The 16871-nt window shown below is 46.1% G+C and overlaps 6 protein-coding genes across 6 annotated transcripts; 4 read left to right on the top strand and 2 right to left on the bottom strand.

Moving 5' to 3' along the window:
• Positions 1–93: 93 nt before the first annotated feature.
• BGW36DRAFT_366169 (cellular morphogenesis regulator dopa) lies at positions 94–6464 on the bottom strand. Its single transcript, XM_046214715.1, has 8 exons — positions 6214–6464; positions 6030–6154; positions 5825–5974; positions 3497–5754; positions 3227–3447; positions 1713–3178; positions 378–1665; positions 94–301 (listed from the first exon to the last, which is right to left on the bottom strand). The coding sequence occupies exons 1-7, from the start codon at positions 6305–6307 to the stop codon at positions 406–408; spliced, it is 5574 nt and encodes a 1857-aa protein (XP_046077402.1). The 5' UTR covers positions 6308–6464; the 3' UTR covers positions 94–301; positions 378–405.
• Positions 6465–6531: 67 nt separating this feature from the next.
• On the top strand, positions 6532–8899 carry BGW36DRAFT_402504 (trafficking protein Mon1-domain-containing protein). Its single transcript, XM_046218861.1, has 5 exons — positions 6532–7251; positions 7303–8168; positions 8225–8406; positions 8465–8699; positions 8750–8899. Exons 1-5 carry the CDS (start codon positions 6654–6656, stop codon positions 8756–8758), a joined length of 1890 nt encoding a protein of 629 aa, XP_046077401.1. The 5' UTR covers positions 6532–6653; the 3' UTR covers positions 8759–8899.
• Positions 8900–10512, bottom strand: BGW36DRAFT_366166 (translation initiation protein Sua5). Its single transcript, XM_046214714.1, has one exon. The coding sequence runs from the start codon at positions 10272–10274 to the stop codon at positions 8973–8975; it is 1302 nt and encodes a 433-aa protein (XP_046077400.1). The 5' UTR covers positions 10275–10512; the 3' UTR covers positions 8900–8972.
• Positions 10513–11558: 1046 nt separating this feature from the next.
• On the top strand, positions 11559–13495 carry BGW36DRAFT_412942 (putative zinc-binding oxidoreductase ToxD; the record flags this gene model as incomplete). The annotated part of the gene is made up of 3 exons (XM_046219228.1): positions 11559–11660; positions 12323–12792; positions 12844–13495. 3 exons carry the CDS (start codon positions 11559–11561, stop codon positions 13376–13378), a joined length of 1107 nt encoding a protein of 368 aa, XP_046077399.1. The 3' UTR covers positions 13379–13495.
• On the top strand, positions 13126–15451 carry BGW36DRAFT_1726 (putative epoxide hydrolase). The gene is made up of 8 exons (XM_046209662.1): positions 13126–13792; positions 13843–13976; positions 14033–14305; positions 14376–14384; positions 14441–14630; positions 14709–14835; positions 14907–15062; positions 15131–15451. Exons 1-8 carry the CDS (start codon positions 13575–13577, stop codon positions 15215–15217), a joined length of 1194 nt encoding a protein of 397 aa, XP_046077398.1. The 5' UTR covers positions 13126–13574; the 3' UTR covers positions 15218–15451.
• A 234-nt stretch (positions 15452–15685) lies between these two features.
• BGW36DRAFT_421370 (adenosine deaminase) lies at positions 15686–16753 on the top strand (the record flags this gene model as incomplete). The annotated part of the gene is made up of 1 exon (XM_046219556.1): positions 15686–16753. One exon carries the CDS (start codon positions 15686–15688, stop codon positions 16751–16753), a length of 1068 nt encoding a protein of 355 aa, XP_046077397.1.
• Between the last annotated feature and the right edge of the window lie 118 nt (positions 16754–16871).

The raw sequence follows: 16871 nt of genomic DNA, 5'->3' as shown, positions 1-16871 counted from the left end.
CCTGAATTATAAAGGACTTGAATATTTAAATCTATTTTGAAAATATTGAATATTGAATATTCTAATATACTTTTTTAAAAATAATTTCTTTTAGTTAATTTAAAGCACTCAAAGCTCGATAGTAATAGTTAGTTCGTGTAATATAATATAGAGGTGGCAACAGATTTTATTTACACGTCCGTATGTATTCGGCATTATTCCCATTTGCTGGCCGTCATAACTGACTTATTAAGAAAGAGAAAGGGGCTAGGTGTTAAGTCCCTGTGAAGGCAGCCAATGAACTTCAACATTTGAAGGGTATCTATTCATAAACCTCGGCTTAGATCTATACACAATTGGGAAATAAATAACAGAAAAAAAAACACACAGCAAATTACCTTAATTAAGCAAGAAGGCGTTGTATTCTTAGCTCGCCATAGTGCTTTCGTTGAAGAGATCCGCCAGCAAATCCTCCGTACATGCCTCGAGATCAGGCACACCCATGCCGTACGTGCTTTCAAATGCCTGGATGCTCAAATGCCCAAAGAATGGTTTCAGAATCCGATCGACAATCTCATCCTTGGCCGTCTCGCGGGTCCGATCTGAATTGAGAGTGGGCTTTTTCACCCCCTCGTGCTTATCGCCCAAATCCCCAGGGGCCGGAGATGCTGAATAGTGAGTACCGAGACTGCGAGATACCTCGTCAGCCAGCGCGACAGGCTCCCATCGGCCGGGCGGGTAAATCGCGTCGATGGTGTCGGTGACAAAGAGCCATTCTTGCAGTTGAAAATCATCGGGAACGAGGAGCAGCAGTGTGTCGAGTAGTTTACACGCCTGTAACAATGAATAAGGCTGGTACAGTTCGGACTGCTGGTGCTGAGGCACAGCATAAATTGCTTCTTGCAACTCGGTGTTGATCAGCGGCCAGAATGGCGCTAAATGGATTGTCGATGTCTTCAACAGGAGCGCCCGGAGGACCATGAATATTTCTGCCCTGGTAGCCGACGATGGTGAGGATGAATGCGTGGCTTGAAGAAGGTCTTCCAGCTTTTGCACCAGTGAAGGGAGCTCCGTGACAAACTGATCTTCTAAATTAGACAGGATCAGCAAAGCGATTCTGCGCAAGTTAAGCTGCGTTTTCCGATCAGCCTCCAGTCTTGCTGCCGATGCCCCGACGCCGAACATAATCCCAGCTGTTGCCGGCGGTGTTAGGCGAGATAACAACTCAGCAAAGCGTTCCTTATCCACAAGAATCAATTGGCGTAAAAGACCCATCCAGCCAGTTTTGACCAAGTCTACATGGCAGCCAAAAAATCTGGGGTCGTTGAAAGCATCGCCAATATCCTTTTTCCACACTTTGGAGCTTGTTGAGATTTTGGAAATCTGCTGTAGTAGCTGCAGTACATTCTTGTTCACATTGTTTGGAAATAGGCGTGAGCGGAAAATCGGGGAGATAACATTGGTCGAAATACTAGAGACCGCGTTGGTGATTCGGTCTGTCTCGCCTAACGTCGTTATAAAAGCCGGCAATGACACGGTCAAGATGCTCAGCATATCATCTGGCCCGACATGGGATGATTGGATTCCTTCGTAATCTGACGATTGGCGGGCAGATATTCCTGAATCTTGGGAGAGTCCCATAGGTTTACTGGTGAATATAGCAGCAAGAAGACGAAGCAGGAGATCCTGTAAGAGTTAGCAACGTGTCCATCGACTTATTATTTGATACATACGCCGAGTTCCTTCCTCATGCGACGATCGTCACCGAAACTTGTATTTTCCATCTTGGTTCCCAGTATTCCCGCAAATTCCACCAAACGCGACAGAATTTGCCGATGCGGAAAAGGATTTGCCAGTACATCCCGTAAAAACGTGGTACAGTCTCCCCATATCTCATCCAAGACATCGTCATCAAGAGACCGCGCATAAGTAACCAAAAAGGCCGACAGCTCGGACTCGGAAATATTGGAGGCGAGTGCAGATTTCCGATTTGGATCGAGTGCTGCAGGATTTGTTCGGCTATATATGGCGTTGAAGATAGCCGGAATAATGACCTTTGGCCGCGCTCTATCAAGTGTATGAAGAAGATTGAAGACGTGAGCAGCCTGTGACGTCTCAGTATGGTCAGTCTTGCACCACAACTCTACAAGTGTTTCAAGTGATTCGAGGGCCTCTGCAGTGAACAAATGTTCCAACAGACGACGTGACCTGTTTCTCATTCGTAAGGATGTATATTGAAAAGAGGCAGCTGACTCTGGGTCGTAAGATGCGCTGGCTTTGTTGCTAGCACCCCATGACCAGATAGAGAAGCACAATCGAACCGCGTCTTGGAAGCACAGCAAAACAGTCAACCTGTCATTGGCCACATTTCTCGTTGGTGCTCCGTCGGATTGGAAGACATTAGAAACCATATTTCCAAAGAAGCCTTGAGGTTGGTCCGGGCTTCGGACAGTAGGTGTAGTCACCACCTCAGCATGGAGCCGTTCATGTGCAGTAGCTATGCATGTCTCCAATCCCGTAAGTAACACAATTGTTACGTATTCTGACCGGTCCTCTGCCCAGTTTTCTGTCTTTTTGAATACTTCTTGGAGATTAGAAAACGAAGACCGCACTTCTCGGCAGAAACATTCGACGAGCATCAACAGAATTTGGAATATGGATTCTCCATAAAAAGGAAGACATTCACTTAGTAGAAGAATCCATTTTTCCAAACACCCCCGGGATTTGGGCGAGCTAATTCCCTTCAACAGACAATCCAGCAGTTGTTCAGGTGGTTGAGGCACAGGAGGCGGCTGCTGTATCTTGTCCACTCGATCGGTGCTCATAGAGAGGATGGAAGCACTCCTAAGAGAGCCCTTTGACCCGGCCCTCTTGTGTTTCGTACCGTTAGGCGAAGGCTGCAAATGAGCATATTTTGCTTTGAGAGCAGCTAGAAGGGTTTCAATGACTGTGCTTTGCACGCTATCGCTGCCCTGATCCAGAGCATTGGACAATTTCTCAATAAGAATGATATGGATGTTAGTATCAACTATTTGCTCGGCACCAAATCCTAGCAATAATTGTCGAAGGACCAAGAGCGCCATTCTCTGCAATGTTTCTTCTTCTTTATCCATCTCGACGCCGGGCTGTGATCTAGACCCACACAAGGCAAGTGCTATTTCAGCAATCGTTGTTTGAAGTGTCTTTGCTTCGACCACATCTAGTGTTGTTAGTCTCGGAAGTAGGCAGAACCTCGGCGAGAACTTACCTTCCGCTGTAGACTCGCGAGCCTTTTCAATCGGCGAAACTGAATGAGATAGGAGAATAACCCATCCACTCTGTGAAAGGGCTGCGATTACGTTTGACAGAGTTTGAAGTAAGTAATGGCATTCTCGCTGTCCATCTGGTGATATGAGCCCGGTTCTATTATCGGGCCCAGGCTCAATATCAACAAGGGACTCAAGAGCTGAAACGAGTATATATAAAACCCTAGACTTAGTTAGAAACCACAAAAATAACAAATTGTTTTTCGACTTACTTCTGAATTGCTGGCATGTCTTGGATCCAGTCGCGAACTAGTTGCGAAACTTCGTCTGTCGGCTGAGATAATGAGTCCAAGGTGATGAAAAGAGGCCGCTGGAGGAGGGAAACCTGGTACAGAGAACGGTCATTCCCTGTAGTCGGCTTCCCATTCATTGGGTTTTCTTCCGTGATTCGGGTTAGAGAAGACTCTTGTTGCCATTGGTGGCTATGATTCCAAAGCACAAAAAATTTCTCCACGTTCTGTATATTAGACCCTTGATTGATATTGGAAGACCCTTGTCCAACCATCAGAGATGTAATCGAAGCCTCTACCAAGTGGTCTTGCCAAGTAATTGAATGTAGCAACCACATGCAGCGGACAGCTTCAACATGGAATTTGGGACATTTCGGAGACAGGAAAGTCCATAAAGTGCTGACTAAAATGGGTATCAGATCACATATTTGCTGGTAGTCAATATAATAACCGGAGCTATGAATGCCATAAAGGGCGGTAACAGTAGAAGTGACGGATGAAATAATAGAGAATCGCTGAGTATTGAGTTCTGAGGCATTGTACTTTAGGCTTGAGTGAAAGGTATTTATGAGACTCGAGTCTGATAAAATCCGGGATTTAGGTGTCTTTTTAAGAAGAGCAACCAGAAGACTGAGAGTCTCCCTGACTGAAAGACTGCAGCTCGTATCCTTCAAGGATGAGATGGACAAATGATGTGCTGCTCTTAAGATCAATTCTGCAAGCGTACGAGGCGCAAAGGGAAGTGGTGGAAGCTCGAGACTTTCCCTGCTATGATCATAGAATTCACGTATTCTATGAGAAATCACCGAATCGTCAACATTGGTTGGGTCGTGAGCTGATTTCTCAGAAGCAGCTTTGATCAAAAACGACCTTTCCGGGAGCAAATTCAACAAGAAATTCAGAAGTTTGATCAAGTGCTGCAGCAGAATTCTATTATCTTCAGGGTGAGATTCAGATCGAGTCAACAAGACTTCATTTGCCTTTGTTAATATAGATAGTGTTAACAATGGCACGTGAATCAAGACCATTTCTTCTTCGCGCACATTAAAGTTGGCGAGAATAAAATGCGCGAGCTTTAGGTCGTTCACTTTTTTTTCAATGTTGCTATGGCGAGATTTGAGGTCGATATTAATCAGGTACAACAATTCCGAGAAAATGAGGCCACTCTCCACGCCATCGAAAAAAGCGCTAGCACTGCGGAAGACTTCTTCAAAGTGTGGTTTCGTCGCAGTCTTTTCATACTCTTGGACATTACGCAGGATGGTCAAGAACACAGCAGGAACAACAAAGCCTCCAACTTCCCATCGATCCATGAGAGATAGTGCAATACGTAGAGGCTTGCTTCTTTCAGCCGGCTGGGTTGAGCCTTGGTTGATCATCTTGATAATACCCCGTACCAAGGGATCCAGTCCAAATTTACTGAAATACTGAGACTGCGATTGCTCTGCGCCATCTATTGGAGCCGGTTGCTGTTTTTCATTGTCAGGATGTGGCGATTCAGCTGTAGCGTTTGTAGGCTCTGGTCCGAGGAACCAAGACCAAAGTCTTCTGTTCAGGCTCATATCTCGACGACTGACGACCCCGGCTGCAGCTAGGATTAATCGTTCGAAGTCATCTCGCCTAATTTTTGATTGAAGGATTGGAGAATGCAACGGCAGGTGCGTCACTAATAGATCAAGAAAATTACGTTGCACGAGAAGCTGGTCATCAGTCAAACCGCTGGCAAAGCAGCGAATAAGCAGACCCGGTTCTGGAGAGATGACTGATTCGGCAACCGCCGCTGAGTCAGTGGGTATCTCCTGGATTTCTTCTTTCTCTGATCGAGCACTCTTTGAATCAGTAAGGCCTAGTTTTGGTAGGTGGCGGTTGAGGTATGCCAAAACACCAAGACGTCTACTGGGATTTGTGATTGAGGCCAAAAACAAGCACTGCCAGAAGTACTGTCCTCCAGCAGATTGATTCAAACTAGATCTGCGTGTGTCCATCTGGCTGGCAACACTACGGATCTTGTTGAGGGTGCGAAGAGTCGCTTCAAAATCGTCGCTTGTCTCCTCCTCGAGACCCGGGAGCAAGGCGAGGATTATGGCTTTCAAAGCAGGGCGAATTGCTATTGGTTCAAGTTCTGGGAGATAGGTCTCAAGTAGAGATATAAACAACGGCCGTACAGAGAGAGATGCGAAAGTCAGAGTGGGCGCCACTCCGGGGAAGTATAAAGATAGGTCCTGAGACAAGCCTTCGGGCTATACCATACATTTAGCAATGCGTTCTATAGCTGAGCCCTATCGCTAGGATGTGAATGATATGAGATACCTTGAGCAGCCCAAATATATATGTGTAGACCTCTAAAGCCTTCTGGTGTACACCAGAAGGTAATGACGGATTCAAACATTGTGCTAATCTTTTAGCAACAGTGACCTTATGGGGCACGACGGGCAAATCGGGAGGATGGGACTGGAGTGCCTGTTTGATCATCCTTAGCATTTCATTTATATCTAAGTTCCGTGGTAATGCGCACCTTGAGAAGGCGACTCAGAAATGAGATATAATCTGCCCATTCTTGAAGAGTCGTGTCGAAGAGAGACAACGCTCTCTCAACCGTAGACGCATAACGCCGGTAGTTCTTGTCCTTTTTCAAGTGTTCTGTCAGTCCCATTAGCCTATTAACCTAACCTCTCCAAGTCTCGAACCCGGTCACAAACCGTCATGGTTGGAACGAAGTCGCGAGCGAGTGAAGGAGCTATCGGAGCTTGCGGGGGAGTCGGCACGCGGAAAGGTGCCTGGATCCAAGCTCATGATGCCAGTGTTGGGTCTTGAAGCCAGTTATCAGATGAGCTCCGATCCTTCATAATTTCGACATCGAATTGGCGGTGCTAGAAATTCTCAAGATCGCGGGGAACGAGGGCGAACATGACTGTGTGGTGTATAGAGGCCACGCGTGCGGTTGATTAGATCTCCGCAGTCACTAAGAAAAATAAGCTATGCCGGCCCGCACCTGCAACACCTCACTATACACCACCCCCGCTACGGTGCGGCACAACCTTCGTTAACGGCCACGATGGACAATACCTGATTCTTAAACCTGTATGCGATACGTGCATAGTTGCTGTTTGGATTTTTCGCCTTCCCAATATGAGTCAGGATGGAAATGGAAATAGATGGGCCCGCCATTACGCAGGAAGGGCAGCCGGAACAACAACAGCAAACAACCGAGGGCTTGAAAGATCGCCTCGATAACACGCGGAGACATAGTTCGAGCTCTGAGGGAGAACGACCGCCTTTACCACCGCGACCCGAGACCATTGATCTACTTGACGAAGACAGCACATCCCGACCGTCAACCGCACGACCTAATCTGCAGTCGCAGGCGACAACCGCTTTGACTTTGAAGGATATCACTGGGCAGACAAAATCGGACGCAAGGGATGCGCTCATTCCTAGTATAGGGCGTACTTTCCTGGGTCGAAGTTTAAGAGCGAGAGATAGCCTAAGCCAGTTGACCAGTGCTCGAGGTAGCGAGGGAGGCGACACTGCCAGCATCAGAAGCTTCATAGCCAATTCCGAAGAAGGACAGGATGAAAGCATATTCGGCGATTTTACTACTGAGACTGCGCATCAAGGACAAAGCGGAAAGGTTGACGTTCTTGGGTTGAATGAGTTTCCTCAGGATGGCAGTGACGCTGATTTCGTCGACGAATTTGAGCACATTGGAGAGCTGGACGAAGATGGCCACAATGAAGGCATGCGATTAACGAATTTATAAATGACAACATCTACTGACTTTGTATTAGAGCTACTGCTTCAGAAGTGGAAAGAAAAGCGGAAGCATTATTTAATTCTGTCAGCTGCTGGCAAACCGATATATACTCGACACGGCGAAGGCGGCTTAGTATCTGGTTACATCGGAATAATCCAAACCATTATATCTTTCTATCAGGAAGGTGACGATGCACTGAAAAGCTTTGTTGCAGGCGACACAAAAATCGTCATACTCTCGCAAAGCACTTTATATCTTGTTGCCATCAGTCGCTTGGTCGAAAGCGAAACCCAGCTCAGACTTCAACTTGACGCGCTATATATGCAAATCTTATCGACACTCACACTCCCCACCTTGAATCGTCTCTTTTCAATCAGACCTTCTACAGATCTGAAGAGGCCTCTTCAAGGAACTGAGACGTTACTATCCTCTCTAGCCGATTCCTTCACGAGAGGCTCTCCAACAACCCTCCTATCAGCTTTAGAATGTTTAAAAATAAGAAAGTCGCACCGACAAGCCATAAACAATATATTGTTGAAGACAAGGGCCGAAAAGCTGTTGTACGGTTTAGTCGCTGCTGGTGGCCGACTCGTGAGCGTGATTCGCCCTAAAAAGCATTCCCTCCATCCCGGCGACTTGCAACTCTTGTTCAATATGATATTTGAAGCTGATGGTGTGAAAGCTGGTGGGGGTGAGAGTTGGATTCCTGTTTGCCTACCTGGATTTAACAGCTCGGGCTATCTTTATATGTACGTGAGTTTTTTAAACTTGCGAGACGACGCTGTGGATGTCGCCACCGATGACGATATTCCAAAAGATGAGTCTGTTGCGATTATTCTCATCAGCCCAGACAAAGAGGGGTTTTTCCAGCTGCAGGAAATGCGGGACAACATTGTTGAGGTATGAGCGCTTCTCCATCTCCAGACCATGCACTAATCGCTCATCAAAATCAACAGCAAATGCAGAAGAATGGCAGCATGAAAATAATCATGGAAGCCATCAAAAGGGGCAGACCGAACCCCACAGACATTGTTCCTGGGACTGTTCTACGCCATTTTATATACAAATCCAGAGCCCATGTGCAATTCGTTATGTCGTCGTACGAGCCGGAGTTTGTTTCTATTGCTCGGCATCGAAGGTGAATATGCAACTTCTTTATTTTTCGCTATATCTAGACTCTAACATGTATTGCAAAGGTTGATATCAACATACAACTCCCTTCATGAGAGTGTGCACGCGCGTAATACGCATGTCAAAGTCCACCACAGCGCGAGCAAATCTGCGAGCACATTTGCGTGGGTTACTCAAGGTTTCGAGCTCTACTGTGTTGCAGGCCCAGATACGAATCGTAATGCACTTTCACAAGGCGCAAATAAGATTAGTCAATGGGTACGGAAAGAAGAGGAGAGGTTGTTTATCATCGGTGGCGCAGTAAGTCATAAATCAGAAAACATAAGTTCGTCGCTAATTTAGAAATTCAGGTCTTCTAAATTTGCATCTCAGGGCTATTTCAGGATTTGTGCGTTCAATGGCACATCTAGAAATAAATTGTCATTTTCGAAACATTTTGAAGCTTTATAGACCAATAAACTAATTGATATTAGATGATGTTTTGAAATTTGAGTTCATGAGTACAGACATTAATTTATCATCCATCCAGTCTAAATATGTTGGTATCGCAAGTCTATCAAGCCTTTTATCTTTCTATACTGTGACGGCCACTTCAGAGGCCTTTCTTAGTCTATTCATCACCGCAGCGGCCAGATCACCTTCCTCATCGCGAATGCCCTCCACGTAAATAACATCTACATTCAGCCCATCCAGACGGCGCAAAGCAGAGAACAACCCTCGAGCAATAGAATCTGCACCAGGGCCTAGGTCCACATCATATATTATTAAGGGCGATGAATCGGTTTCGTTGTTAATATTTGCAATAGTATCATGTAACGATGTGACGGGTAATTCGTGGACAGTAAGTTTCTGGATATTATCCGACGCCAATCCAAGCGCAACAGGCCACGTCCTAGTTCGCACAATACCAATCTTGCGTTTTCCACTGACCATAGCAATATCAAGTTGCTGCTTCTTGACCCGACTAGCGATGGAGGAAGAATCTAAACTGGCTTCGAACAGCACAACCTGCGCCTTGGGTGAATAGTGTCTATATTTCATGCCCGGTGCTCGCGGTGCTTCTTTGCTCTGTAGTGCACCATCGTGATACCCGACTTTGACATTTTCCCAGCCTGGGCAAGATCGGATTTCCTCAATTCCAACACCCCCTGGACGAAGGACAGCCGGAGGGTCGGAGAGTCCGTCCACGACTGTGCTTTCTACACCAACACCGCAGGGTCCTCCATCAAGTATAATGTCAATTCGGCCATTGAGGTCGTCATATACATGTTGCGCGGTTGTAGGGGAGGGTTTTGTGGAGGCGTTGGCTGAGGGAGCAGCGAGGGGTCTATCGGTGACGTGAATGAGTAAACGAGCAAATGCCGATGAAGGCATGCGTGCGCCGAACGTGGGTAATCCCGCGGTGACTTCTTTCGCTAGAAGGGACCCCTTGGGATTCGGGAGGAGAACGGTAAGAGGGCCGGGCCAGAATCGGGATATAAGAGGTTCATAAATTGCTGGTATCTGATTGCGCGGGGAATTTATATTGGGATTGGCAAGCTCATCTCTCGTCAGGGTCGGATTCAGCAGCCGACTGAGCATATCTAGCGAGTCGACGTGAATGATAAGAGGGTTGTCGGAGGGTCTCTTCTTCGCTTTGTATATCCCCTGCACTGCCGCGCTCCGCGTTGCATCTGCGCCTAGTCCGTAGACTGTCTCGGTAGGAAAGCCCACGGGTATATCGCTTGACCGTAGCAGCTCTGCGGCCTTTGTGACCACAGCGGCTTCCTCAGTGCCCTTTTGCTTCTCGCTTGCCCACCATTCTGCGATGGATGTGTGATCGGGTGCCTGGTTTAACCGGTGTACCGGCAGTATCTGAGTCATTCTGTCGGCCATAGTGCAAATATTGCGCCGACAGCGTTGGAAAGCGAGTCGTAGTGAAGAATACAGTCTGGCGAGGCTAGCTGATGTCTGGTTGAGGCAGTTGAAGATTTGAGAGTGATGCACGTCGAGCGGATTTTCGATCTTTAGGCTATAGCTAGCGCATGCGTATAGGATAAGTATTTAAGGATATAAATATTAGTAAATAAATAGGCAGAGGAAACAATTCAAAAAGTCTGATCGTAAAGACGGAGGATAGCCAGAGCTTTGTCACACATTTCTGTCTTTTTTTCCCCGTCTTATCTTATCGGCGCCGATTGTGGATAAGCCCTGTGCTGCCTCAGGCATCCGGGATTCGTAACGTCACACTAGGAATAAAGAATAATCTCCATTAAAAAACAAACAAGACGCAAATGGTATTTCCAATTCTAGAGCTAATCATATTCCACCATATCCATTTAAATATGTAGTTGTGATTTGGCACCAAGTATCATGCAATCTATTCCAACCCTCCCACATTAAAACCGACCTGCATAACATTTGAAAGATCTAATTAATAGAAACTCATTCTTTAGTTCTGAGAACCACACTGCAACATCAATTGAACATTTAAAGTACAAGGGCGGATCAGATCAGTGTATGCTACGTATGTTGCCTTCATTCATCTGATCGATCAAAAGCTTTTGGCCAGGATAAACATCCTCAACCTCGCATTCAAAAAAAAGAAGCGAGCTGTCGTTAACCCCGATATATCGCCGTGTAGAAACGACCATTTTTATAACCTCAGTACATGATCGTGCGGAGAAAGCAGTTAAAAATGCGGGTTATGCAGGTATCCTGGGGCCTTGCATAAAACAACGCGCAACTGCACATGGACTGAGTGCCCTCGCTCCTTTTTTTCACTTATGCCGGCAATGTACATGTCCATGTGCCGATTTACTTTGGTACTTTCGCCGTTGATGTCCCGGCAGCGTTTACAGGAGCTCGTCTTCGGGCTATCTTCGGGCCAAGGCGATGTACAGGACTCAAGACCAGTTATCACATAATCTCAATGTGAAGAAGTCGCTCTATTATAATGAAGGAGCAGTCTCTCGCGTTCAGTTTTACTTAAAATGAACGCCTCTACTGACTCAGTAATCTATTTGCGACCAGTAACACACACAGCTCGTATCACTGTGAATTGCAGGTATTACCCGCGCTTGATACTTGCTGCGCTAGCTACGATATCGGCGATCTGCTCCACAACAGGACAATGCCGTTCAAATCTTTGTTATCGGCCTTCTTGGAAATGTTTTGTGGATGTGTTGGGATGAGCTAGAGACGAGTGGGAAACTTGCGAGGGAGATTGTGGTTACGCCGCCCGTTGAGGCAAACTATGTGTTGGTTTCGCCTATGCAAATGGTTGCTTGTCGCTTATCGCAAGGATGAAGTTTTTAAGTTCTAGTATAGCAAATTTTCTGCTTCATATCTGGGTAGACTAGGATAATTGATGGATGAAGTAGTCTATTCGGGGCTGGGAAGGGGGTACAAATTGAATCGAAACCCATCCTCCCATCTTTTATCTAGCACTTGCTAACAATTTTTGAAATATCAATGTGTCCTACCAGGTGTTTTTATATTAGCATTACAGTCAAGTACGAGACTCGTATCTATGAGAGGCCGATATTCTAGCAGAACATACTTCTACAGCCACTTAAATGATAGAAATATGTTGGCATTAGCCGGATGAATAGACTGTCCGACGGGATGATAGACCAACCGGCCTGTGGAAGTCAACACCCCTTCGGAATAACAAACTGTCCAGCGGACGAATGAATCTTTCGATACCAGTCACTTGGCATGATAGATGAATGCTAAACAGATAGTGTAATAGCTTATAATTAGTTGGGAATAACGATGGGAGTAGAGTACGAAATAGGATGAGATACTGTACCAAAAGTCGCTTCTTCCCTACGATCACAAAATAATTTAGAGCTGTCTATGTCTTTTACTTTCTAGTATACAGTATGAAAGCCTATAAGCTCGTTTCCCAAGGCCATGCGGCGGTCGTTGAGGTCAATAAGCCTACGTTACGCCCAGACTACATACTCGTCAAAGTCGTCTGCGTCGCTCTGAATCCCACAGACTGGAAAAAAATCCAGCAGACAGCCTTTGACTATGAGAAACCGTTAACAGTAGGTTGTGACTTTTCTGGTGTTGTCGAGGAAGTCGGCAGCGAGGTGACCCGACCTTTCAAACCCGGGGACCGAGTTTGGGGCTTCGCACACAGCTGCAATACGGCGCAACCTGAGGATGGCTCATTTGCGGAATATATTGTGGCCAAAGGCAATGTTACCGTACGGATTCCAGATAATATGGGGTTTGCAGAAGCAGCATCGCTGGGTGTGCAGGTGTATACAGTTGGACAGGGGCTATATCAAAGCCTGAAGCTTCCATGGCCGACGGAACCTACCAAGCCAGAGAATAAATTCCCAGTTTTAATATACGGAGGCAGTACAGCAATGGGTACACTGGCAATTCAAATGGCGAAGTTGTGAGTATGCCGAACGCATTGGAGTCTGGAGCTGTTGTTGATTTATACCAGGTCTGGTCTCGAAGTCATAACTACCTGTTCACTCAAAAACTTTGACTTCGTCAAGTCATTCGGCGCAGACAAAGTCTTTGATTATCGATCACCCACTGTCGGGTCTGACATACGCCAGTACACGAACAACAAATTGCGTTACGTCTGGGACACAATCGGTGAGGGCCAGGCGCCTCAAATCTGTGCCGACGCCCTCTCATCGTCGTCATCTCCTGAGTTTAGTTTACACTACAGCACCATTGTGCTGGGAGAATTCCCACGTGCTGATGTCAAGACGGATATCACGCTTGTGTACACCATTTTCAACGAGGCATTTAATTTCTATGGGAGCATCAAGGTGGATGTGATGCCGCAAAATTTTCCTTTTGCGGAGAAGTGGGGGTCCTTAGTCGGTGAGTTTTTTGGGGAAAAGAGGCTTGTCCCTCATCCAGTTGAAGTTAGAGGGGGACTGGAAAAGATCGGTGAAGGCCTGAAAGATCTAGAGGAGGGAAGAGTGAGTGCGAAGAAGCTGGTGTATCGCGTCAGTGACTCGTAGAGTAGAGCAATTATTGTGTTGCGGCACGAGTAGTATCAACGGCAAAAGTGACGACAGATTGATTTGTCATGCATGGTGTCGCTGCCTGTTGCTGCGTGGTTACGCGCTACTATAAATACAATTCACTTAACGCGAGTCAAATGGCATCGCGTGTTTCCTCCTATTCATATTCACGCAAAACAGTAAAATAGTAAACATGGCTCTGAAATTCTCTACTGTGCCCTCGAACGCCAAGCAGCCCCTCTCTCCCTTCACCGTATCGGTATCGGATGAGCAAATCGAGGAGTTTCGCACACTAGTGAGGCTCTCAAAGATCGCTCCACCTACTTACGAAGGATCCCAGGAAGATCGTAGACTAGGACTGCCTACTGCTTGGCTGGCGAATGCTAAGGAGGAGCTGCAAAGGTTTGATTGGTATGTAGCAGTATCCGCTGACATGAGTAGTCGCTGAAATATAAGGATAGGAGAGAAGCTGAAAAGCATATTAATGGCTTTCCCCAATTCACCCGTGAAATTGAAGGCCTGACGGTTCATTTCGTCGCATTGTTCTCGGAGAAAGAAGACGCCAAGCCGATAGTTTTCCTACACGGATGGCCTGGTAAGCAGGATAGCTGCTACTACATGTATGATTCAATAGTTCTAACTCTTCATCAGGGAGTTTTCTTGAATTTCTGCCCCTTCTTTCATTATTCTCGGATAAATACGAACCAAACACCCTTCCTTATCATTTGATAGTTCCATCACTTCCTGGCTACGCTTTTTCGTCTGGTCCGCCAGTTGATAAAGACTTCAACGGAAAGGATATTGCACGAGTTGTAAACAAGCTGATGATTGACCTCGGGTTTGGGGCTGGGTATATTGCTCAAGGAGGCGATGTAGGATCTAGAGTCGGTCGTAACCTTGGGCTCTACCATGATTCTTGCAAAGGTGCGTACAAGGTACCCGATTCCAGTAAGTGGTTACTTCCACATGGCTAACAGAAGCGCAACCTCAATAGCCGTTCATTGTGAGTGATATCTACTGAAGGCAAAGCCCGAGCACCCGTTAACTAACCTGTTGCAGTGAACTTCCTTGGTTTGGGAAAGGCTCCTCCACAGGCCAAGGAGGAGAAATTGTCAGCTGTCCAAGAGCAAGGTGCAAAACGGAGGGAGTGGTTTGGTATCTATGGAACTGGTTATTACTATATGCATGCAACACGTCCAAGTACTATTGGACATATTCTATCTACAAACCCCGTTGCGCTCCTCACATGGTCAGTAATTTATTCCCCTATAAGTGCACGAAGAGGCCTTCACAAGTAATCGACAGAATATCACTGAACTGTATCTAGGCTTGGCGAGAAATTTCTTGACTGGCCAGACAATGACTACCCAATTCCACTGCAGACGATTTTGAAAGAGGTTGCGTTGTATTGGTTCACGGAGACCTTTCCCAGGTCTATTTACACCTATCGCGAAGTATGTCTTTTTGTTGTGGTTATCCTTGTCTGATAAGCGGTCCGGATCTCTAATTATATCCAATTTTTTAGCTTTATCCACCACCAGCTCTTCACCCTTCAGTCACCCCCGAAGGGTATATTCACAAACCATTTGGCTTCTCATATTTCCCGCAAGAAATTATGCCTAGTCCCCGGTCGTGGGTTGAAGCGACAGGCAATTTAGTATTTTGGAAGGAGCATGAAAAGGTGAGAAATTAACACCCCCTTTACAGTATTATTTCTTATCCTATTCACAAAACACTAATAATCAATAGGGTGGCCATTTTGCAGCGCTGGAACGACCCCAAGATATTGCAGACGATATCGTTGAGTTTGTAGAACAGGTGTGGCCAACACTTTGATCCTCTATTAGCCGTCGAGGTATTCCATTATATCTCAATATATTTCATATGGGAGGTGTATCTGTGGCTACTTTATTTACCTTTTGTTTCAAAGTAGCGAATCCGAAGAATTATAATTAGAAATTAGCTTATCGTAAAATTTTCTTCACATAAGCTCCATCGGAGGTGGCCGACGACGACAGTGGGGGAGATTGCTTTAATATTTGGGAACCATCAAATTAACTCAGGCACAGACTTATAAGCTGCTTAATTTGACCCACAGATGATTTTCGCGATTATGATAAATAAATGAGTCTCCCTTCTGTGCCATTTCCAGTGTTTACGTTAATACTCAACAATTTATAATCGACGCTGCCTGCGTATATTAACTGATTGAGAAATCGCATCAAGTGGAGCCCAACTTCTCAGGCCCTGCATACGCAATTTTTGAGAAACCGATTATCCAGGCTCGTTTTATTCTTTGATAGAATGTGCAACGATAGCAAAATCCATGGCTTTCTAGAGAAACTGCCAAAATGTGAACACCATGTTCACCTCGAAGGCTGCCTGACCCCAGAGCTGATGTTTACACTGGCTGCCCGCAACGGGATAAAACTTCCTGATCCAGAAACAAGACCAGAATTCAGCTCTGCCGAGTCCCTGTACACCAGATACGAAAACTTCACATCACTCGATGACTTTCTGAGCTACTATTTCATCGGCATGTCAGTGCTCAAACAGCAGGATGACTATGAAGCTTTGGCCTGGGAGTATTTCCAAAAAGCCAATGCGGATGGAGTCCACCATGCCGAGGTCTTTTTCGACCCCCAGGAGCATATTAATCGAGGAGTGCTGTATGACACGGTAGTTTCGGGGTTTACTGCCGGATGTCGGCGCGCTGAGAAAGAGTACGGTATGACTACGAAGCTGATTTTGTGCTTTGTCAAACATCTTCCTGCGAGCGACGCTAGCAAGGTGTTTGATTTAGCGGTGGAGAGGGGCGACTTTGATTCAGGCGTTGTCCATGGAATAGGCGCCTCGTCGTCTGAGGTCGGTCCTCCAAAGGATATGTTCAAGGAGATTTATGCCACCGCACACTCAAAAGGAATCCAAAGAACTGCGCATGCCGGTGAAGAAGGTGATCCGTCCTATATCAGTGCCGCTCTGGATGCGTACAAGTCACAGCGAATCGACCACGGAATTCGGTTGATCGATAGTCCCAGTTTGATGGAGCGTATTGTCAAGGATGAGATCCTGCTTACTGTATGTCCGGTGTCGAATGTTAAGTTGCGCTGTTTTGATCATATCAGCCAAGTTCCCATTCGGAGGTTTCTGGACGCTGGTGTCAAGTTTTCGATCAACAGTGACGATCCAGCTTATTTTGGAGGTTTTATTTTGCACAATTACTGCGCTGTGCAAGAGGCGTTTGGTCTAAGTATTGCAGACTGGAGGCTGATTGCTCTAAATAGTATTGAAGGCAGTTGGATTGAACAGGAGCGGAAACTGGAGTTGTTGAAGCTGGTTGACGAGCACATCGACAAGCATCTGGCTGATTGATGATTGAGATAAATTGTATAGAACAAGACCCTAGAATTTAAATACGTCTAATTGTGAACGTCCAAAACCAAGCTACTTACTCACCTGCAATTGTTGCTACATACCTTTTTACAGGCGG

This window comes from Talaromyces proteolyticus, assembly GCF_021365285.1.
Source record: "Talaromyces proteolyticus strain PMI_201 chromosome Unknown BGW36scaffold_1, whole genome shotgun sequence".
In the NCBI taxonomy this organism is placed as follows: Eukaryota; Fungi; Ascomycota; class Eurotiomycetes; order Eurotiales; family Trichocomaceae; genus Talaromyces; species Talaromyces proteolyticus.
Note: the sequence above shows the minus strand (reverse complement) of the source record. Positions and strands in the feature narration are given on the sequence as shown.